Source organism: Kogia breviceps, chromosome 8 (assembly GCF_026419965.1).
Source record: "Kogia breviceps isolate mKogBre1 chromosome 8, mKogBre1 haplotype 1, whole genome shotgun sequence".
NCBI lineage: Eukaryota > Metazoa > Chordata > Mammalia > Artiodactyla > Physeteridae > Kogia > Kogia breviceps.
The window spans coordinates 4,767,014-4,789,334 of record NC_081317.1 but is presented as its reverse complement, the minus strand read 5'-3'; the positions used below and the strand labels follow the sequence as shown (position 1 = coordinate 4,789,334).

At 57.0% G+C, this 22,321-nt stretch overlaps 1 protein-coding gene across 17 annotated transcripts in view; it reads right to left on the bottom strand.

Annotated features, from left to right (window-relative positions):
* Window positions 1-22,321, bottom strand: part of RAPGEF1 (Rap guanine nucleotide exchange factor 1) — a 152,253-nt gene that overhangs the window by 22,523 nt on the left and 107,409 nt on the right. For 6 of the 17 annotated variants that reach the window (XM_067040453.1, XM_067040457.1, XM_067040456.1 and 3 more), the window contains 3 exons: window positions 17,190-17,392; window positions 14,660-14,818; window positions 2,164-2,436 (listed from right to left, as the gene is read on the bottom strand). In XM_067040453.1, coding sequence (XP_066896554.1) covers window positions 2,164-2,436; window positions 14,660-14,818; window positions 17,190-17,392 — 635 coding nt within the window. The remainder of the gene's footprint in view (window positions 1-2,163; window positions 2,437-14,659; window positions 14,819-17,189; window positions 17,393-22,321) is intronic. The other 11 variants (XM_067040463.1, XM_067040464.1, XM_059071420.2 and 8 more) reach the window with 4 other exon arrangements.

The window sequence follows — 22,321 nt, the reverse complement described above, 5'->3', positions numbered from 1 at the left end:
CTGTGGCCCTGTCCGCTACGCCCTGCAGGTGTGCAGCAGGCCTCCGCCAGCTTCCCAGTCACAGCACGCCCTCAGCACCACAGCTATGCTACCCAAGGGCCTCGCTGCTCGAGTGCACAGAGGCGACCCCTCCCTCCTCCGGCAGCCTCGTTTCTTCCTAGGAACCTGGGCCCACCCACTCGATGACGACACGGCCCCCCGGCATCCCTGGTCTGCCACTGAGGCCACAGCAGAGAACGGGGTGGGGTGTGGGGGGGTATGAAGATGCGGAGCGTCCTCGTGGAGGGCACTGCAGCACCCCACGGGGTCACAGGTGGAGGGGAGAGCTCTGGAAGGCCAGCCTGGAATGGACTCCGTGTGCAGAGGCTGAACTGGATGATGGTGGGGGAGGTCACCAGAGGGGACAGGTGAGGTGGGAACACCAGGCGAGAAACAGCTTACCTCCCAAGGACGGGGCTGAACCCACTGGAGTGAAAATTGTGGTATTCTACAACGTGCTAATACCTGAAGTGGGGCTGGCCTCATGCGGATATCTAGGCGCTATGGGGGCCCCCTTAGGGGGCCATCCTAACGGGAGTGACCACGCTTTTTATGGACTGGGCCCCTCAAGCTGACCCCTGAGGAGGACGGAGTCCTCGTGGCACCTCCCCTCCAGGGACCCGGCCCTCTTCTCGGGATGGTGGGGAGAATTAGTTTCGAAGGTTTTGCAGGAGGTCATGTTTTGCTGCAGCAAAACCTGGAAAGCTGACTGCTTAACAGAACTGCTGTACCTTGACTGTCTGGCGCTGGGAGGGCAGTAAAACAAGGGCCACCACGATGGGAGGGAGGCCTGGCGGACTCAGCATGCTCCTTGGAAGCAGGGACTGTAGGCGTGGAGCTTGCTGGGTGGGAGGGGGATGTCGGCTTGGAAGGCTCAGTGTGGGAGAGAGGAGTCCCTGCCTCTGGGGGAGGGACAGAAGACAGGCCCCAACACCGCAAGGCAGGGTAGAAAGAAATCTCTGAGAGCAACTGGACACGTGGCCAGGGCCAAGGCCAGGCTGCTCCCGTGATCTCCAGACGGCCCACCGGCCAGACTGGAGAGCAGCACACCGCTGAAGCGAAAGCAAAGGAGGCTCCGGAAGCCCTGTCCTCTCCTCGCGGAGCCGAGCCGGCCCCTGGCTGGGCTGCTGGTGCCCGGGAGGCTCAGCCAGACAGAAGCAGGGCCCGACCCCTGCCAGGCTAGGCTGCAGGCACAAGGCGGCCCGCGGTTACTTACTCCTCGCTGCTCTGGCCAGAGGCATACAGACTGATGGATTCACCCTCACTGGCGCGTTCGCTCTGGGGGAGACAGGACGAGACGAAACACACGTGTGATGGCCCCCCGCCACGGGGCTGGCCCTGACCGGGACGCTCCTTTCACCAGGAGGAGAGGACAGCGGCGGCGGCGTGCCCCCCGTTCTCCGGGGACGCCTTCCCAGGGTTGGGGAACAAAGCTGCTTCTGCCACCTCCTGCCTGTCAGAGGGGACCCACGTTTCCTGCTGGAGCGTCCCCCAAGGTGTCAAGGGCCACTTAAGCTGTCCCGGGGGAGGCGTCCTCCTCCCCACTCTGCCGTGCTGGGACCAGACATGGGGGGAGAGGGGCAACCCATCAAGACAGCTCCACGCCGACGCACCGGCTGCACGTGCCCGCACTTGCTCTGCCCCTCTACCTGTCCGTGTCCCCACCCGTGTGCACGGCAGCACTTCCCCGTGGCCGGGTGAAGCGCTGTGGCCCATCTCTCAGCACAGCAAAGAGGCCCTCCACCCTCAGCACCTCGGCAACTAAACACGCAACTGCCTTCTGAGCTGTCAGAGATCTCTGCACCTTTCTCTAGAAACAACCACTCACACAGAAAACCAGTAGCACTTGCTATCTTATGCTTATGACAACCTGTTGTCTCTAAATGGTCACTAACCCATCTGTGGAAAATCAGATCCCTAGTTTGATGGGAACTTTGCAGAGAAGGTTCATTTTCTGTTCTGGAAACAGATGGGCTACGATTTCACCCGGTGACCTGTGCACCCCTCAGTCCAGCCACGCCGCGACTGGGCCCACGCCAGCAACAGACTTGACCGCTCGTGAGGGCGGAGGCTTTCTCTGAAGGCGCAGCCCCACGGGGAGGCGTGTGTGTGTTGAGTTCTCACCGAAGGCGTCTGGGGCGAGTCAGTGAAAGAGGTTTCGGAAGGAAGGCAGACAGTGTTCCCATGAAAGCTGCTCTCCTGAGAAGATGAAAGAGGCCCGTCCAGGGTGCTGGGAGGTGGACTGGCTACGGTTGGCACCGCTAAGTCAGAGCTCTGAGACTGGTGGACAGGTGGGAAATGTGGAGAGGAAGAGGAGGTAGACGGGAGGAAAGGCTGGACGGAAGCTTGGCTGTGAGGCACGAAATCCTGGGAGTAGGACCTAAACACAGATTTATACTACGGAGTCAGAGTGGAACACAGACACGAACACGAGAGGATGGGAAGAAGAAAACAGACAAAAGAAAAAGTAATTAGATTAACTCAGCTGAGCCATGACAGGCCGTTCACAGTCATTCTAACCAGGACCACCACTCAGGCCAAACCACCCCCGCGCTCCTCTGGCCTGAGGTCCCCCCACCCTGGCACGGGTCCCTTGAGAAGGGCCTGAAGACCGACCAGTGCTGTCTTCCGCGTCTAAGGGGCAGCGTCTACCCTGTCCTCAGGGGCAGGACGCGGGTACCCCCAAAGGAGAGCAACCCCCCCCCCCCCGTATGGGAGTCCCGTCCTCTTTGTCAGAAAATGAAACCCACGCAACCCCATCTATGCCTCTTGTTCTTCCAGGAGCCAGGTGGCTGAATTCAGTGCATGCAGTCAGACACCTGGTCATGTTTACTTATTTTGAGTTTTTTGGTTGAATCTCTCTGGTTTTATTCCTCGGAAGTCAAACACTGCAGCCTTTTAGATGTTGTAATCACTTCAAATCCTTTTGGAAGGGAAGGGTATAAGCCTTAAAAAATGGTTGAAAGAACTGTGCTACCAAAATGCTAAAAACTTCTGAATTCATTTCCCTTTCTGCCTAAACTTTTTTCTTTCTTTTTTTAACAAATAAAGTGCAATGCTTCTGACGCCACCTTAGGACAGCCCGGCTACGCTCTTCAAGATTCTCATCGTGAGAGAAAAGCCTGAGGTCAGGCTGGGGCGCCACAGCAGATGCCCACAGCTCCTTAGAGCCAGTGAGTGCACTCGGGCCTGGGCTCTGCTGCGGCAGGAGGGATGGAGGAGCTTTGGGACAAGAATCCCATGGTGTCATCATGTCCTGCAAAGGGTTTGCCGACACCTGCCAAACGGGCAGGAGTGTGAGGCAGGCCCTGAATCTGAAGCCCCTGCCAGGCTCACTTCCCACCAGGTACTGGAACTTGACAACAGCCCACCCAGCACAAACATGCGCACTGCTCACTCAAATGTCCTTTGCGTTTTGGCAGAGGATTTCTGAAACCCATGGACAAGGAGGAGGAGGAACAAAAAATGAAGTTTTAAACTAACCAGAGGTCAAAGCCACTCATACCCTTAAGCGTTTTTATGAAGCTACATGCTTACAGGTTAACTGGACAGAGAGCTGCTGCCACTCAAGGGACAGGCACAGCCTCCGTCTGTCTCCCTGCTGCCCGCCCTGCCCTCCTAGGCTGTGCGGGTCAGTCTAGAGCTCCTCCCCGCTCCTTGGTGAGGCCAAGGCCCTCTCACCCCATGAGCCCCACTGGCTGCTGGTCTATAACAGACCCAGGATACTACTGCCTGGGAACCAACACACCTTTACACATCTTATTCCCCATCTAACTCACACACTCAAGGCCGACCCTTTGACACAGGCTGGTGAATTAGTGGAAGTGCTGCACCCACACTGAAGGCTTAGATTCCTACTGGTTCCGATTCGTCCACATCCCTTCTTTTGAGAGAAGCTGGGGGTGGTGGACCCCTGGCTCGGCTGCTCGACCCCTGGCTCGGCTGCTCACCCCCTAGGGCTGGGGGGCCGGAGCGTCCACAGTGCCTTCCTCCGGCAGGTGCCATGTTTCACCTGACCTCTCAGGGCAGCCATCCAGGCCTGGCCTTGCTGGGCATGGCAGAGGCGTGAGGGGTTTGGCTTTGGGGACTCTCCGTTTCACCTCTGGAGGATGCTCCCCTCACAGTGAGGCTCTCTCACTGGCCGGAAAGGTGCACAGAAGACCTTGAGCGAAATGCATCAGCCGAGGGATGGACGGAGGGGATGGCCCGGTCCTAGGAGGCCAGCCTGTTTCGGGCAGTGGCTGAGGTCTCACGCAGGAGCCCGGTCCCCAGGCCTGTCGGACTCTCACTCCAGCACGCAGGTGCTGCTCTAAGATAGGCTAACAGACACCTCTCCCTTGGCCATGACTCGATCTAGTTTACGATTCAGGGTCAATGCTGCTATGGTCGGGATGCCTGCGTCCCCCAAATTCTTATGTTGAAACCCTAACCCCCAGGGATGATGGGATCCGTGCCACAGAAGAGAGGCTCCAGGGATGCCTCACCCTTCTGCCACGTGAGGACAACGAAAAATCTGTGAGCAGGGAGAGGGCCTTCACCTAACCATGCCGGCACCCTGGTCTTGGACTTCCAGCCTCCAGAACTGTGAGAGATAAACTTGTTACTATAAGCCATCCAGTCTCTGGTATTTTGTTACAGCAGCCTGAACGAAGTAAGGCAAATGCCAACTCTGGAGTCCTGACACGTCCTCGCTGACGCCCCCTCTTGTCCACGCCCCGTGTAAATGTGTCGAGCACTGAAGTGGGCCCGGCAGTAACCAAGCACCCACTTACCCGCACACGCATGGCGGTGCCTTTTCTGGGAGGCAGAACAATTGCCTAGAGGGCACATTCTCAAGTCACACAGACCTGGGCTTGGGTCCTGGGCTCTCGCTCTACCTGTGTGACCTTGGGCAGGTGAAATAAGTTCTAGAGCCTCAGTCTCTTCCTTTTTGAAATGGGGATGAAAACAACAGTTCTTCTCTTACAAGGTCTCTGTGAATTTACTGAGACGCCCCCTAAGTCCCACTGTGTGACAAGCAATCAATGTCGGCTAGCCTCTCCTGCCCTCCAAAATACCCTCAGGAACTCCTCTAAAAACAGAGCCAAGGCATTTAAATAATTAATTCAATACATATTTACTGAATGAAGGAACACTTAGGAATAGATTCTAATGTCATTAACTAAAGTGCCTAGAATATCTATCGCCTGACTCAGCAGAGCACCGACTGCGGGTGTGGACAGTAGTGGACAAGCTTCCCTCGCTGTGGAGGTGCGGGTCCGGGTCCGAAGCGGGAGGCTGGGGAGGCCACCAAGGGTGCGGACTGCAGGGGAGGGGGCAGCCACCGAGGAAAAGGGAAGGAAGATGCCCGTCTCTTGGACAAAGCGTCCAGGCCACCCCGCCCGCAACAAGGCTGCAGCAGCTCTGGTATTCAAGCTATGCAGTCCTGCTGGGACAGGAGCCAAGCCGGAAAATCACCTTCCAGTGGGCGGGGAGACGCGGTCCCTCCGGCGGCCCTGCACACTCATTCCCGTACCACGGTCAACAGGCCCGGTCTCCACTGACTCCCCAGAGAAACGTTTCCAGGCCCTTTAAGATCATATTTATGCACACGGGCAGGGAGAAAGCAGGGCTGGCCGCTGAGTAGAAACACCCCTTCACCACAGCCTGGAGTTTATTTTAGGATCTGGCTGGTGCCCGGCTTTGCTGCTGTGCTCCGCGGCAGGAATTTTTATTTATAGCCAGAGTAAGACTGTTGGGGCTGAGGAGGAGTTTATGACATGAGGGGCTGCCTGTCTGCAGACGGCAGATCTCTGCAGATGATCTAGGAGTGCTGGAGCAAGTTGCTGGGGAGGAGAGTCGGGGCGGGGGGCACCTGGCCCCCACAGCAGCCCTGATCACACAATCAAAGCGCCAGCAAGAACCATCTCGTGACGATGATGACGACGACGACGACAGCTCTTCCTACAGAATGCTTCCTGCTGGTCAGGTGAGGTGCTAAAGGTTTTACCTGAATCACCTCGTTTACTCTGCACGAAGTGCTGTTAGGATCCTTATTACAGGGATGGAGAAACAGGCTGGAAGGGGAAGCCACGTACCTAGTAACACGTGGCTCGGCTCAGCAGAAACGGTGCTGGGGCGGCTATCTCTCACTCAGGGAGTGCCCTGGGCACGTGACAGGCCCTAAGCCCGCGGTCCGGCAGCTCTGCAGAATCCTGCCGGCCACTCGGAGACCTCCTGAGGGATGACCAGCCTGCAAAAGGCAGTGAGCCACAGCTTGATATACCACCTGGGAATGCCGCGAAAAGATATGCCCTCACGAGAGACACAGGAGCCAGGACCCCGCTCTTTTGAAAACATATACCTGAAAGAACCACCGAGAGCGTCTTCTGGGTGTGAAGGATGAGGGAGGCTGATGTGATGTGTGGTCAGTCACATGATAAAAAGCAAAGCCACCCGAAGCTGGCCAGGCACCGGTTTTCAGTGCCACTTCCTTTCCATCACGTCCTGGCATGAAAAACGACTAGGGACAGGCCCTGTGTTGTGTTGGCAAGAAAACAGGAGAGCAGATCTTCACATGAAAAATTCTGATTCCTCAATATGACAGACGTTCCATTTAATTCCGTTGATTAGCAGAAAGCTGGGGGAGCCAGAGGGGGCAGCCAGCGAGCCAGCAGCTGAGAGCTGGAGCCACAGGCCAGAGGACCTTGACTGGTACAGCTACTCCACGGTGACTTGGGCTCCAAGCTTTGGAGAACGTTCAGCTCTACTGATCATGGGGAAAACGTGCTCATCGGAGTGAATGGATGTATTGTTGCAGGCAAGTGTTTGGAAGTATAGAGAATTCCAGAGATCAGTCATTACTGTATTCTCTTGGCTCAAGCAAGGCTTATGCTTTCAGTGTTTGTGGACGCTACTTAGCAAAACAGATAAGCTACTGGACAGCTTGTTTGGGGGCTTAAATTTTTATCCATCATTTGTGAGAAAACATATTCAAGGGAAGGTGCTTTTCTAGGGTGGTTTGGGCTTCCTCCCCCTATGGAGACCCAGTGGGAACCACAGCCCCGGGCCAGCCCTGGGCTCTGAGGATGCTTCTTTCAACAACTCGCAGGGTCTGCGAGTGTTGACACGATATGGGTGTCAGTTATTTCTCTTGGAAGGAAGTAAAGCTTTTAACCACTGCAAAACACACATGTCCATGATTTCCTGGGGAGGAATCTCCTGGAAAGAACCACATCAGATTTGGTTCTTAGATGGGACGTGATCACTCCTAGGTCACAAGGAAGGATTCTTTTTTTTTTTGCGGTACGCGGGCCTCTCACTGTCGCAGCCTCTCCCGTTGCGAAGCACAGCTCCGGACACGCAGGCTCAGCGGCCGTGGCTCACGGGCCCAGCCGCTCCGCGGCATGTGGGATCCTCCCAGACCAGGGCACGAACCCGCGTCCCCTGCATCGGCAGGTGGACTCTCAACCACTGCGCCACCAGGGAAGCCCAAGGATTCTTGATAACGGTCCTTGTCACTCCATGTGGCAGACTGGCTGGAAGACGGCTCATCTCCTCTCTCCTACCTGGACCCAGTTAATTACGTGTTTACGAAAGCCATCCTTCAGGTCTATCCTAGGTCCAGAGGGAACTTCCTTCTTTGATGCGCTTCTGTTAATTTATAACAACTACATGTTAGATAATGTCCAAAGATGAGTTTCCGAAGCCAAGAGGCAGATTCTGAGGCCAATGCCGCAAGCTTCTGCACTTGCGATTTCTCTGCTCAAGGTGAGGACAGACACTGTTGTTGGTCCCATCGTGTGAACAATGAGACAGCGCTCAGCTCACCCAAGAAAGGCAACGTCAGCATCATGCTGGATTCAAAAAATACCTTCTCTCTTTTTGAACAAATTTCTTGGTGGAGTCCATTTTTAAAACTCATTTCAAAATTCTAATCTGTAATTTTATAACAAAGGATGTAAGAGAACAAAAATGTTTTGCTCAGGAGAATTTTGGGACAGATGTAAGTAGAAATTTACTATGTTTCTTCTCATGTTCCATATTTTTGCAAGCTGAATCACAAGATCTTCCTTGAAAACACTACGTTTATGGCCCATGGTTTCGCGGCTAATTATATTCTTGTAAGAACCTCCAATACGTTTTAGGATGCTCTGTATATTCATTAAATATTAACCTTAATAACATCAACTCTTCGTAAGAAAATTTAGTATAGATTCAAAAATGATCTGATCTTAGTTCTAGAAATCTGACTCAACTATTTTTTACTCAGTTTGGATTTAAACAGCACGACAAGGGCTCTAATTTATACTTATCTTTAGCACTATTTAGCGCCTGTAGCTACACTCTGCGTCAGAACACAAAGGACAAAAGCACGCCTCTCAACGCCCAGCCGTGCATGGGCTTTTCTTTCAACGGAGCCTCATCGGGGCTCAATGCTTACTGGCCATTAAGCAATTCATAAATGTCAGCTTGACACTGTATTTCACAGGATGGGGATCTGGATTCTAACCTTAGCACTGACTTAAAACTCTGATCAAATGGTTCAGTTCCTCTATTCTGGTGTCTCCATCTCCAGAACAGGGGTAAACATTCCATCACAGAGCAGGTAGGAAAGGCCCTTGACAAGTCGACAAGCAGCTTGAAAACATGAATGTAAAGGCAACTATCAATGTAGGTACAGCACCCTTAGGGTTCATTCACGTCACACAGGACCTTCACGAGGACCAGGGGCTCCTTTTGGTACCTGACCAGTCGACTGTCACGGACTGGGTCAGACGTACACGTGCAGTGAGGGGCTGCAGGGAAGTTCCTGTGTGTGAAGCAGCCTGCGGGCGCTGGGCATCCACAATGCCGTGTGCACCAACAGAGAGTCGGGGAGTCTTCAGAAGGGGGGGCAGAAACAGCTGGGTGGAGTGGCTGCTGCCAAGAGCCCCTGGGGCAAGGATCCCCAAGCCCCGGTCCTGCTTCTGGGCTACGACCAGTCCCGCCTCCTCGCTTGGCCCTTGCTGTCCACGGCAGGTGCGCCAGGCTCACTCCTGGACTCACGCGGTGACCACCTCCTCCGGGGGGGGGGGGGGCTTGGCACAGAGCTGGGCTTCTACCGCTCCCCTGCGGGCAGCAGAAACCCCGCAGGTACTTGGTTGCCTGTGCCTCCTGCCTCAAGGCCGTGTCTAGGCTCGGAGGGGCAGTGAACTCGGGCGTCACACTTTAGGGAAGCGACGGCCATACAAGCACCCCGGGTCGTTGAGGAAGGGTGGAAAAGCACAGGGTGAACTTCCCGAAGAAGCCAAATCATATTTCAAGGGCCCAGCAGAAAAGAAGTGCCTGTGAACCTCTCCGGCCAGAGAGCCAGCAGCCAGCGCCTCCTGGGTCGGCAGAGAAGGAAAAAGAGGAAGAAAGAGGGTTCTCGGCCACAGCCTGGGATCAGTGCCTCTGACTCATGGGAATGGAGAGGCTCTCCCGTGATGGATGAGTCCGCTCAGGCTGTTCTGATGAAATACTCGGAAGCACGGAAAGACGGCCGGCATGGTCGGGTGGGGGAGAGCTGGGCGCCTCCCTGTCACCGCTCCCAGTCACATCAGCGTCACAGAGCACCTGCGCCTTGCTGCTGGGCCCTGACCCAGGTACAAGGTGCAAGAACATAGAAAGCCCAGTCCCTACTCGCAGAGAAAAAGAGCCCGAGCATTGCAGAAGAAAGAGAAGCCACCCAATGCACAACACTGTGATAATTCCTCCCTTTTGGTGTGCATCTTGCACTACATTACGCTCTTTATGCACGTTTTCCCTTTAATCCTCGGGACTTCACGCCCCCAGTGACAGAGGAGGAAGCGGAGCTGGGGTGCTATGCTCAGGTCCATGCAGCAAGTTAGGAGAAAGCCTGGTGGGGAAGGGATTGGAGGAAGCGGGAAAGGGCCAGGGCAGAGGAGAGAAGCCCAGGGGTGGGGTGGGAGGGGGGCAGGCAGCGATGAGGAGCTGGGGCAGGAGAAAGCGGAGGGAAGGCGGGGCCTTGGACAGGTGGGCGGCCTGGCCCTGCAGGGAAGGGGCGACACTTCGGTCTGCCTGTGCTGCTTTGCGGGGAAGGAAAGCGGCCGGCTGTGGCGGCAAGGCTGGAAAGGAGGCCACGGTGGCCACACCGGGGGCGGCGATGGGGTGGAGAGAAGGACCAGCGTGGGGTGGGCGACGGGTCGGGCCACAGGGCTTGGTGACTGGGCGTGCACGTGTCCCATGAAAACGAGGTGCATACGTGGGGCTGGGGGGACACGATGAGCTCAGTTCTCGCCTGGGCAACTCAGATGGGGGGGAACACGCACAGAAATCACCAGGATGGGGGGCCGAGGGCACGGCAGGCGTGTGTGTGGGGGGGTGGATCCCTAATCCCAGGGGGTCCAGAGTCTAGCGGTGAGACGCCGGCACCTGCCCACTACGCTCTGTGGTGAGGCCCCCAAGAATGGGGCAGAGCCTGAGAGTCCACGGTTTCCGGGCACCTGAGTGGCACCTGGGTTGCCTGGGCCGCAGCAGGCCGCAGAGGGGCCAGCAGAGACTTCCTGGCGGGCAGCAGCACGGCCCTGGCTTGCCCGATGCTGATGGCGCCGGGGCTGCTCTCCAGGAAAGCCCGCAGAGCCGGGCAGGCCGACGGAACAACGCCCCCCATGACAGGTCAGCTCGGAGACACACCTGCCCGTCCCTGGGCCCCAGTGCTGCCCACGGACGCGCCCTCTTCTCTCAGAGTGAGTTCTCTCTAAGCAGGGCAGGAAGCCGTAAGGAGAAAGTGGCATCAGGAAGAAACAAGAGGCAGGCACGGGAGGCAGGAACACATTTTTCCCAGCAGGAGGGCACACGCTGTGCTGTGCTGTGCTGCGCTGAGCGGCCGGCCCCCTCGTGACTCTGGCCCACAATCCCTTTCTCACCCGGCTCCGTCGTCTCTCCTTTCCCGCCTCCTCCCCCTTCCCCGTCTGGCCTCCAGACCTGTCAGAGTGCCCCGGTCTCCGGGATGCCTGGGACGGGAGGTCGGGGAGGGGGCCGGACAGAGCGAGTCTCCCCCGGGTGGGTCCTGAAGGGCACGCGTGCTGTGGCAAGAGAGCCTGCGCCCAGCCCTCGGAGAGTCCTTGTCAGCGGCTCCACACGTCTCCCCCCTTTACACTGAAGTCCTCAACATGACACACCCTTGACTTCGTTACCCGAAAGATTTTTTAAAACAGTTATTATGGGTATTTCTGAAGTTCTTCTTAAAACCTGGGTCTTCTAGTAGTTTTACTTCTCCAGAATCATTTTGCAAGCCAAGATGGTAAAGAAAGCATTTCAACAGATTCCTAGCATCCAGATAGATCTCTCGGTGATAGTAAATATCAGCTGGCAAAGAAAGAATGTACCAGAAAATAGTTCAGGAGACGGCGGAAAGTGATTTTTCTAACATCGCCGTTGCAATACCTGGAGGGCACTGGCAACCCCAACGGTTACTGAGAGACCCTCAGTAACACCATGGTCAAGGGTAAGGTGAATATGGACCCAACCCCAAACTTTCAAGATTGGCACCACTAGGGCTCAGAATGACAGAAAACGCAAGCTAGAGGAGGGAGATGGTGAGGAAACGGCGCGTGGGACTTCGGCGGGGCGGGGAGGGCTGGTGCTGGAGGGACGAGAAGGGGGTGGAGGTAGAAGGTGGGCAGCCAGCACGGGCTGGGCCGCAGTGAGAACGGGGCGGGCCAGCCCAGGGGGTACAAGTGATGGACGAGAATCCAGGGACAGGAGCAGACGCCAGCACCACGTCTGAGAGCTGTTTCTAGGAGGGCCTGTCACTCAAACCCTTACCAGTGTCACCAAGGGGGCAGGCCCATTGCAAGGCCCAGCAGAATCAGAACAGGAACGAGGGCGTCAGCCTCCCAGCCCAGGGGAGGCTGCACCTAGCTCTCCACATCATTCTGGCCTCAAGGTCACTCATCGTTTCCCTGAACACCTTCTCCTATCAAAGTGGTCTTAATACCCTGGACACCACACACCAGTCCGGCTGTGCGTCTCCTAGGATCACGGCGCATGGCGGGAAGGACAGGGGGCCCGTGGACTGAGGGCTAAGCAGACCCAGCCAGAGACCGCGAAGAGGAGCGTGGGCGCCAGGCAGGAACGGGAGCAGGAACACGTCTGGCGGACAAGTGGGGAAAGAGCTCAAGACCGGGCCTGAGCCCCAGAGGGCCGCCCCCGGAAGGAAGCAGCTCGGGGAGCAGCCGGTCTGGGCTGAGGGGCAGGACACGTGCAAGGGCTGGCTGACGTCACTACCCTCCAGCCCACTCACCCAGGACCTCAGTCCTGCGTGCTTATACCTGAGACAACCTTCCAGAACGTATGCCAGGCCTTCCCGGCCTCACCTTCAGGCAGGGCCCTCGGTGTGGAACAACTCTGACTAGTCTTCCCTGACCTTTATCTCCCTGAAATCCCAACTGTCCTTCCCACCACAGCTCAAGCGCCCCTTCCCCACGAAGCGCTGCCTGACACCGTCCTGGCCCCACGGACCATCGGCGGCTCTCACGCGGGTACTCCCGCGCTGCCCGGGCCGGAGTCTCTTTTATGCTCAACTTACTCTGCCTACTCAATTGCAAGGGCGTCTCAAGGATGATGGGGCCACCCTACTCGCTCTGGATCCTTCTTGCTGCCCGACCCGCACTAGGAGAGGCTCCGTGCTTATTGAATTACACTTATCCTGGGATCCTGGGAAGAGTGAACAAGAATGCTTTTCCAGCACCTACTTCATTTCACACTGATCAGTGCAGGTGTACTGCTCTACAACGCCCTTGGCAAGGTTTTCAATCTGCCTGTTACACGGCAGCAGTAACAGGTCACTGGACCAGGAACTGTGTGAGGTGTCTTCAGATTTGGCCTCTGCTGTATTCGTATGAGGCAGCCCTTGGGAATTCCATGCTGGACTGACGACACAGGCCCAGGGCCATTCGGGAATAAAGGGCTGCTCTGAGAGCACGTCAAGGCCCTCTGTCTGGGGCTCATCTTAGAACGCAGCAGAGAATACACGAAGCATACGCTGGTATTACACTAAATCACTTCTCCGGGGTTTCAGCATTTCAAATGTCAAGCGTTGCATACATTCAGGCCATTACTAACAGCTCCTGAGGCCCGGAGGGACTTTCCTTTAAGTAAAGTAAAGCACCTTTCTTAGCTCACTCCGCTCAGGCTCCTTGGTGGAGCTGCCCCTGAGAACACAACACGTCCTCTGCAAGATGCCGTAAGACTCCCCTGCGCGCCGGGGGTGAAAACCATGACGTACTCGTGCCCAAACTTAATTAAAATGCCCTCAAATTTTCTTTAATTCTGTAGTAAACCGTCCAATGCATTGACAGTCTTCTACCCCAAACTACTCAAAAGGGATATTGTAGACACTCTTAGGAAAACTCACACTCACTTTCTGTTCACAGAGGGGGAAAAACTGTCAAGAGCTGGGATTGTCTACAGGCCAAGTTTTGCAAGATTTGTGAAAGGAGCTTGCCAGAGATGCATGCTGAGGAAACAGAGGGCGTCTGTGCACCAGGGCAGGGCAGGGCAGGGCTGGGGGGGTGGCGGGCGGGGGCGGGTGGTGTTTAGCCTTTCTACAGCACGTATGGTTGGTGCGGGCTCTGAAAAGCTAGGCCCTAGCACCGAAGGGAGGACTGTGTCCCAAGGGCCTCACAACGGGCAGGCCCAGCTTAAACTGGGCGCTGGATGGCTCCCAAATACGGAAACCAGACAAGACCACACTGGGAACCCAAGCTTGGAGAGGTCTCCAAAAGTCACCAGGTCAACCTCGTCATTCATAGAGGGAAAGGGAAGTACAAGCAGGTTAAGCCACTTGCCCAAGCTCTCCTGTACAGAATGAGAGCAGAGCCAAGACCAGAATCCAGACCTCTAAGAGAAAGAGCAATAGTAATAAACTTTCTAAGCTTACTATGCGCCTGGAAGTTTCCTATGATTTTACTTAATCCTCCCAATCACGAACTATTATAAGAGGTAAGGAAAAGTACAACCCCAAAGGACAGAAACTGAGGCCTGGGGAGGATAAACCGATTTTAGGTGGAGCCCAAATGTGCCCCCTTGCCAAGTGCTTTCCCCTGACACCCAGAGTTTCACTGGAACAGATTAATTGGGTCAGCACAGACACACTACTAAGCTGTGTCCTAGGCAATGACAAACAGTTCCTGTTGTTTTAAGCCACAAGGTTTTGGGGTGGCATGTTACGTAGCAAGAGTCAGCAAAAGCTAACTGATACAGCTCTCAAACTCAAACTCCATCGTGCCGGGTATAACCTGCTCTCCAGGGCTTTGCTTCCTACATGAGGACTATTCCTTTTTAAACACAGAACACTACAGGGCTGACCCAAGGCCCAGTGTGAGAATGGAATAAAAAGGCCAAAACATCCCTGCCAGTTTATGGCTGGGTGATGACGTTCCAAGCGTGGCCGCTAACGTTCCCCACCCCACCCGCTCGCACGGTCCTTCGGGCCACAGCCAGCCAACCACGTGCACCCTTTCCCACCTAGTGCAGGGGCCCGAGGAGAGACAGAGCCAGCGGTGGGCAGCAGCACACACGTCGGAGGCAGGAGCGACAAGGGAAAGATCTCGCTCACCGGTTTCCCAGTAGCGAGCAGCAGGGAGCGACTCACCGAGGGCACAGGTAAGTTGCCGTGCCGGCTGAGAAAGGAGTTAGAGACGGACACACTGATGCCCTGAGTGGCACTGCCGTCCTCGGGAATGAAGGCCACTTTAGTTTGCTGGACACAGTAGGAGACAGAGGAGAAGGAAGAAGCAGCATAGGAGGCCTGCTGGACAGAGGAAGGAGAGAGAAGACAGGGAAGGAGGGAGAAAAGCAGAGAACAGTCAGGCATGTACACATAAAGGCGAAACAGGCTGCCACCCGACTCTGCTGGGACATTCTGGAGAGGGATGGCTTCCCGGCCCAGCTCAGGGGTTAAGGATGCCTGCCAAAGGCAACCTGGGTGAGCGGGCGCCCTCTTCAATTCTGGGTCGGCTGGAAGTGGCACTAAGGTGGGAGGAGCCATGCAGACCTCGGTGAGTCCCTGCTCTTCCGCTTACTTGGGGCCCCAGACCCCCCTCTGTGGGGTGGCTGTGCTCCGGCAGAATGCAGAGCACATGCAGCCAGGCTGCCTGGGTTTAACCTGAGCCCCGCCATTCGTGACCTGCTTGGCCCCGGGCACTACTCAAAGCTCTCTGTGCCCCAGGTTGACATCCGTAGGATGTGGGGAACACGGTGCGGGGCAGTGTGCATGGAAGCACTTAGAACCAGCCTCCCTCGGTGCACGCGGGCCAGCAGGTGCAACCAGCACTCTCACTTCCTTCTGGAAAAATGGGGTCACACTTCTTGCGTCTGCACTGGAGAAGGGATATGCCACGCAGCCGGCACGGGGCACGGCAGCTCACTCCTTGCTGAGAAGCCCGGGCTTCAGTCAGAGCTGGGCGTGGCTCCCAAACCTCCCACTTCTGGCAGCGGGCTTTGAGTCAGTCTCTCCAGCTCTCTCAGCCTCAGTTTACTTAAAATGGGCGTGCCAGGGCCCATGGGGAGGATGGAGTGACACCACACGAAAGCCCCGGCGCTCACACAGGGCGGTGTTCAACAGGGTGTCGGCCCACCTCCCGGGCCCCCGGCAGGTGTCTCCCCAGAGCGGCCCTCGCCGCCGCCCTGCCACAGGCGAGGCTGTCTGACAGCTCTCTCGCGTGGGCTGGGACTCGCGTGCGCTCCTTAGGGATCTCTCCCCAGCGCTCCGACGCCGACGGGCTACACGGCATGGAGGAGATGCCCAAGGCCGGCCGACAGGCACGCACGCACTCCGGCAGGAGGCGATGAGAAAACTTCACATTTCAACCTAACTGGCCCAGCTGCCCAACCAAACATTTTAGGTCGGAGGTCTGGGGGGCAGGCATTTATATTTCTGTGGTGACAATTTCTTCTTGAAAACCTAGAATCAATTTTCAGTTTTTGTTCATATTCGGGCACGTTCAGGTGTCTGTGGGGTGAGCGGGACGGGGGAAAAGCTGAGGCCTGAGCACAGCTGCTGGTGGCTGAACTGCGACCCACGACTCCCAGCCCGAGCCTGGCCCTTCCTCGACTAGACCAGGCTGTCCCCCAAGAGGCTGGCTGCGGGGGGGTTCTGCGGGGCCAGCCCCAGAGCCCGCTGAGTGTAGGAAGGCTCGGGGACGCCTGGGGCCGGGCGTGCTCGAGGCCCAATCACAGCACTGCCGAGGCCCAGACAGTTTCGAGGAGTCACCCAGGGGCCTTTGTCGCCGGTCGGCAGCTGCCTCCCCGAAAAGTCGGGGCAGCACCTCACGTCCTCTCGCAATGGATAAAAGGCGGCCTGGCCAGCCGCGCTGGGCCCCTCGCCGGTTCCATCACTACCAGACTGACCAGCGTAAGAGCAAGACAGCACACGCAGCTCTGATAAAGTCGGGTCCCCTCTCCTGGAGAACATGGCTGGATGGCACATTTGGATTCCACACCCTGACCAGAGCCCACTCGGTTAGTAAACTGGTGGCAAAGAGAAAAGGGCTGAGAGGTGCACCCGCCGTGCCCCTCGTCTGGTCCCAGAGCCTCACAGCCTGCCCACGGCTGGACAGCCTGCCTCTGTGCTACCTACACAGAGTCCTTACACAGGAGGGGTTTTTGAAGGAGGGACGGTGCGCCATGCCTGAAACACAAAGCGGCTCTGTGCAAAGCCATCCTGCTTCAGTAGAGCTGGTTCTCACTGGGCCATGCCCGGCCAGGGCGGGGGTTAAGTCACTGCGCAGTGAGGCCCATTATGTAAATCAAGTCCACAGATGGCCCTACACAGACCGGGCCCTGTGCTCTGATTGAGTCCCTCCTTTCTGGGAGGTCTATATTGGAGCCAAAGAAGAGAGAAAAAGGGCCGTCAACAGAGAAAGCCAACATTCTGAGTACAAGCCAGGCCCAGCTGCAGGGGCTGCTCTGGAAAAGAAAGGCGCCACCCCCAGGGCGGGGAGATGGTGCAGCAGGAGCCAGGCCGCAGCGAGGGCACGACAGCACGGCCCAGAGCCCCGGGCCGGAAGGAGAGGCGCCCGAAACCTGCCCCAGGACCATCCCAGTTCCTAGAGACCTGTCTGGATGAGAGCCGGGTCGCTTGGGGGTGGAGCAGCAAGGGACAGCCGGGAGGGGCCGCTTACCAGCTGCCGCTGCTTGGGGGGCAGGGCGGGGGGGGGCGCGAGCTCCTGCGGGGCCTCGCCGGTGCTGAAGGAGTCGCTGAAGCCGTACACCTCCATGAGGAGCTTGTTCTTCTGCTGGTAGATGTGCTCCTTCTGCGGCGTCTGGTAGAACATGGAGGGCTGCGGCTCCGAGTAGTCCTCGAGCAGCTGCATGTAGGCCAGCACTGCGGACACAGAGGGGCACCGGGCTGGGGGCCGCCGGGTACAGATCCCCCACCCTGCCCCCCCCACTGCGGCCAGGGCGAGGCCCGGAGAGCCCACTCCGTACAACACTACCACGCGGACACCCGTGTCAAGGCGATGTGAACCCCGCCTCGGCGACCGTGGCGTGTCACGCAGGGTCACGGTCGGGGGGAGCCGTGTGTGCGGGGAGGGAGGGCGAGGATCTACGGGAACTCCCTGTACTTTCCGCTCAGCGTCCCTGGGAACCTAGAACCGCTCTAGGGAAGAGTCTGTTTTTAGAAAGGTGTAGGGGGGCACTCCACTCCTTGCTGAGAAGCCCGCGGGGCTTTCCAGCCTCTCCAGAGCCATGGCCGTGGCCTGTGCGCGGGGCTCAGCACACAGCAGGCGCCCCAGTGCACACTGCCCGTTCCCCTGGCTCTCTCAGTTCCCGGACCACGCTCGGGGCTTTCCGCAGCGCTGTTCCGGCTGCTCTTCCCGCAACCCTGCTGCTACGCTGCCAGGCCCGACTCTCTCCCTACTTTGGGCCTCAGGCTCAGGTTCCCTGACTTCCGTGGAGGCCTCTCACCCCCAGCCCTGCCCCAGCAGCCCCTCCTCGGCCCCACGTTCCCTTCCTTCGGAGGCCTTCCCACTGCGTGTCACGAGCTAGCTGGGCTTTTTCCATTCGTCTGATTTTTCTGAGCACCTACTATGTGTCAGGCACTGACCCAGGTGCTGGGACTACACAGGGGCCAGCAAAGCGAATCCTTCGCCTGCGTGGCGCTCACACCCTCCCCAGGAAGACAGAAAACAGGCCGAAGTGGGGTATGCGTGTCCCATGGAGGACAGGGAAATGGGGTGGCGATGGGGGTGCTTCTCTAGATTAAGGGTGAGGACGGGTGGAAGAGTCTTCCCGGCCAGGCAGAGGCCCACAGCCAGGACGAGGGTCCGCTGGGCAGAGCACAGCTGGTGAGGGGAGACGGATGACCCAGGAGGTTTGCATGCGGCTGTGTGAACAGGGCAAGGAAGTGGGCTTGAGGCTGAGTTGGCGGGAACCCCACAGAAGGGTCCCCCCGCCCCCGGGTGTGCCCGGAGCTGCTTCGTCTTGGGAAGACGGTTCCGGGCAGCTGTGCTTGCTCAGGTGAAAGGCCGCGGTGGGCGTCGGGGGGATGAGAGTGGTTTGGTTCAGGAAGAATCTCCAAAGCAGGTGCAACAGGACTTACTGCCTCTCACTCAAGAGCTGAAGCTGCAGGAGGGCAGGGACCTCGTCTGTCCTGTCCGCTGCTGTATCACTGGTGCCTAACACACAGTAGGCGTCCACACATAATTTACAGAATGAATGAATGAAGAGAACGCATGTCCCCCCAGCATCTGTCCCTGCTCAGTGACTTGCTGAACCAGGCTGCAGCCCCGGGGGCGGGTCTTGCAGAGCACCCGCTGGGTAGGCGAGAAATAACAGTCACTAAGCTTAGTTCTCCCCCTCCAAGCCCAGAGGTTGTATGGAACATCCTCTGTACAGAGGGACAAACAGTGAGAAAAGAAGTGCTCACATTGAAACATAAGGATCCTCTCCTCTCTAAAAGCCCTTTAAGAAGCCCTAGCCCCGGTGCTTTGTGACCACCTAGAGGGGTGGGATAGGGAGGGCGGGAGGGAGATGCAAGGAGGAGGGGATACGGGGATACATGTATAGCTGATTCACTTTGTTATAAAGCAGAAACTAACACACCATCGTAAAGCAATTATACTCCAATAAAAATGTTTAAAAAAAAAAAAAAAGCAGCCCTAGCCCTTGCCACCGCGGCCATTTGTCGCGGAGCCGCAGCCGCACGGCGGAGCTGCGTGCACCCGCGGGGCCCGTACGGCGGGCAGGCTCCCTCACTGGCAGTGTGGCCCCACCGACGGAGCCCTCGGCCGCAGACAGTGGCTCCGCGGCAGGTGTGACGCCCTCAGCCCTCACGTGAGGGCATCAGCGTAACTTTATTTCTGACTTTTGGTGGTTAGTGACCCAAGCCCCATCTTCTGAGCCAGGCCTTTCTGAAGACTCCAGAGGGTTCTGGGAGAAGTGACAGTCTGGACCTGACAGAGCCGTCATCTGGCGTCTGTAGCTGTGAGGGCTGGACGGGAGCAGAATTTCTCCAACCCCAATCTACCTGTGTGGATGGGATCTCGCCCTTTACACTCCCTGTCGCAGAGTCGAGGTCAAGGCAGGCCCGAACTGCTCTGCCCTTCCCCTTCTCTAGGTAGCAGAGGAAGCTCCTGGGTGGTACGGCATCCTCTATACAGACGCGTGTTTGGGGGGAAAGGCACCGTTGCGCCCCTCAATACCTGTGTCAGAAATAAGTACTAACTTATTTACAGAGTTACCGTGCATGAACTAAGAGGGAGGTGAAGGGATGCGAGCGCCTGCTAGGTGAAGCCAAAGTTCAGATACTGAGAAACCATGGCAAGGACAAGTTTGCAGGGCTGAACTCTGTATTTTCAAATAACCAGAAAGTTGGGCTTAACTGGAGACCTAAACCAGTCAGAAATGAAAGGACAGACACACGTTGCTGGGGAAGGCAGCCATGAAGGCAGGGAGATGGTCTTTTTCTTCTCTGCACCTCGCTGGGGGTCAAGGTAGACAGGAAATGCCTTTCTCCAAATACGTCTTTCTAGCACCCTTCACTGAAAGAGGGGTTCAAAGTTACTTTCTTTATTTAAAGGAATCAGTAAGAACATCTCAGCTCCAAAAAGCACAGAGTGGAGCTTGGCTGTAAAAGGTGGTTTCCTCCATAAAATCAGTGCTTCTCAAAGAGAAGTGCAGCTTGCAGTCCCCCTGGAACCCCAATCACCTTTTCTTTAACACCGCACAAGCAACACCACTGGGTTCCAGGGGAAAATGCAAACCATGAAGACGACCCCAAATGCCCACGAATTTCTCCCTAAGGAGCCTGAATGCAACCACCTCCGTCTGACCAAAATGGAAAGCTGCAGTAAGGCTGCGATCTTTTCAGGAGCTCCATGAACTCCTTGATGTTGAAGTCCTTGTAGAGAACTGCTAACCAAGCACAGAAAAGCAGCAGCGATGGTCGCCACCTTCTAGAAACAAGGAGGACCAGTCCATTGCAAAGGCAGCCCAGCACAAGGGCCCAGAGTCTACAGCCACTGGCATCACTGGGAAGGCCCAGCGGGCACCTGGGGCTATGGGCAGACAGTGATGAGGAAGCTTGTCTGGCACAAGGGGCTCACAGGGCCGGGGACCCTCAGAGCAACCCAAAGGACGGGGATGCTCTCGGACACCGAGGCTGCGTGCACACAAACTCTGTCCAGCGTTAGCCAAGTATAAAGATGATGATTATCTCCTCCTTTCCTTCAAAGCAACCCTGTGAGGAGCTTTCTATGGGGTTGCAGATTGGAACTCTTCAAGGGTCCCCTCGGGAAGTGAAGAGCAGAGTTGAGGCTAGGACTAAGCCTCAGGGAGCCTCAAGTCAGGGGTCCTTTCACAGGGCACTGAGGACACCACCGGCTGTGCAGGGGTTACTACTGTAAGCTGGCACAGGGCTCAGGGAAGTGGGGGGAGGGCTTCCCCCTCAGCCTGGGAGGCAGTGAGCTGAGCTAGGAAAACACTGCTCAGAAGCCCACATCTGCCACCCACTTCCTTGCTGATCTGATCTTGGGCAGAGGCTCAGTTCCTCTGAGCTCCAGTTTCTTCTGCAATAAAAAGGGGGCTGGGCTTCCCTGGTGGCGCAGTGGTTGAGAGTCCGCCTGCCGATGCAGGACGCGGGTTTGGGCCCCGGTCCGGGAGGATCCCACATGCCGCGGAGCGGCTGGGCCCGTGAGCCATGGCCGCTGAGCCCGCGTGTCCGGAGCCTGTGCTCCGCAACGGGAGAGGCCACAGCGGTGAGAGGCCCGCGTACCGCACACACAAAAAACGGGGGGCTAATGACACCCGGCCAGCCAGGACGAACGCGACAGAGTAGGTCAGAGTATGTCAAGCTTCAGGCCAGGGCGCCACACCGGAGGTGCTCAGTAGATTTTGAAGGTTTGCAGGCACAAGAGCTACAGACATTGACGGATGACACAGAGCCTAGAAATGGATGCCTAAATTAATAGGAAATATTTTCAGCCACAGGAGACTTGAGGCTATTCAAAAGGCAACAATGGATGCCTCCCCCTTCCCTTTTCTCCTCTGCCTGAAGCCGGCTGCCCACACCTGGTCTAAGAGCTCAGAGGGCAAGGCTCCTGGCTCCCCAGCCAGGCGGCACCACAAATCTGCTGTGGTTTGCACAGATACAAGCCTGCTCTTGGTCTGGGTCCAGAAGATTCCTAGGAAAGGACAGGAAAGGGTGCGATCGCTCAAGTGCATGCTGTTCAAGTCAAGGCCAGGTGGGTGGAGGGGAGAGGCCCACAGCTCTTTAGACACCTGTGCGTGCATACAGAAGCACAAAAGAGATGTTCCTGGCGCTGCTGTTTGCAGCTCCCTCCACTAGCGGCCTGGTTTCTAGTGAGTGAACTTACATGACAGATGGGAAGGACATCATTAGCCCTACAGAGCCAGCTCTCCCTCCAGCTGGGGGACCAAGCCACCGAGGCCATTATACAAGCTGGGCGACACCCAGTACGGTAACTAAGACCAGGTCTCCCCTTCTGAGAACGGGCCGCTCTCGGCACCGCCAATCAGACGCTCTCACTTGGGCATTTGGAATGGATACTCAACTTCCAGGTCACAGAAGTCACCTGCTGGACGTTTCCACTGAGGCCAGGGAATCCTGGGGCTGTGGGCTGCTGTGGCCACACACATATTGAAACACTGACAGCCAGTCTGCCCAAGGAAGATGAGGCAGAGCCGTGCGGGTGACGTGGGGAGTGGGCGGGGCAGAGAGACAGGCAACACAGAGCAGTCGGGGAGCCAGCAGAAAAGCAAATCCCTGCAGAACTCCACTTAGGACCTTGGA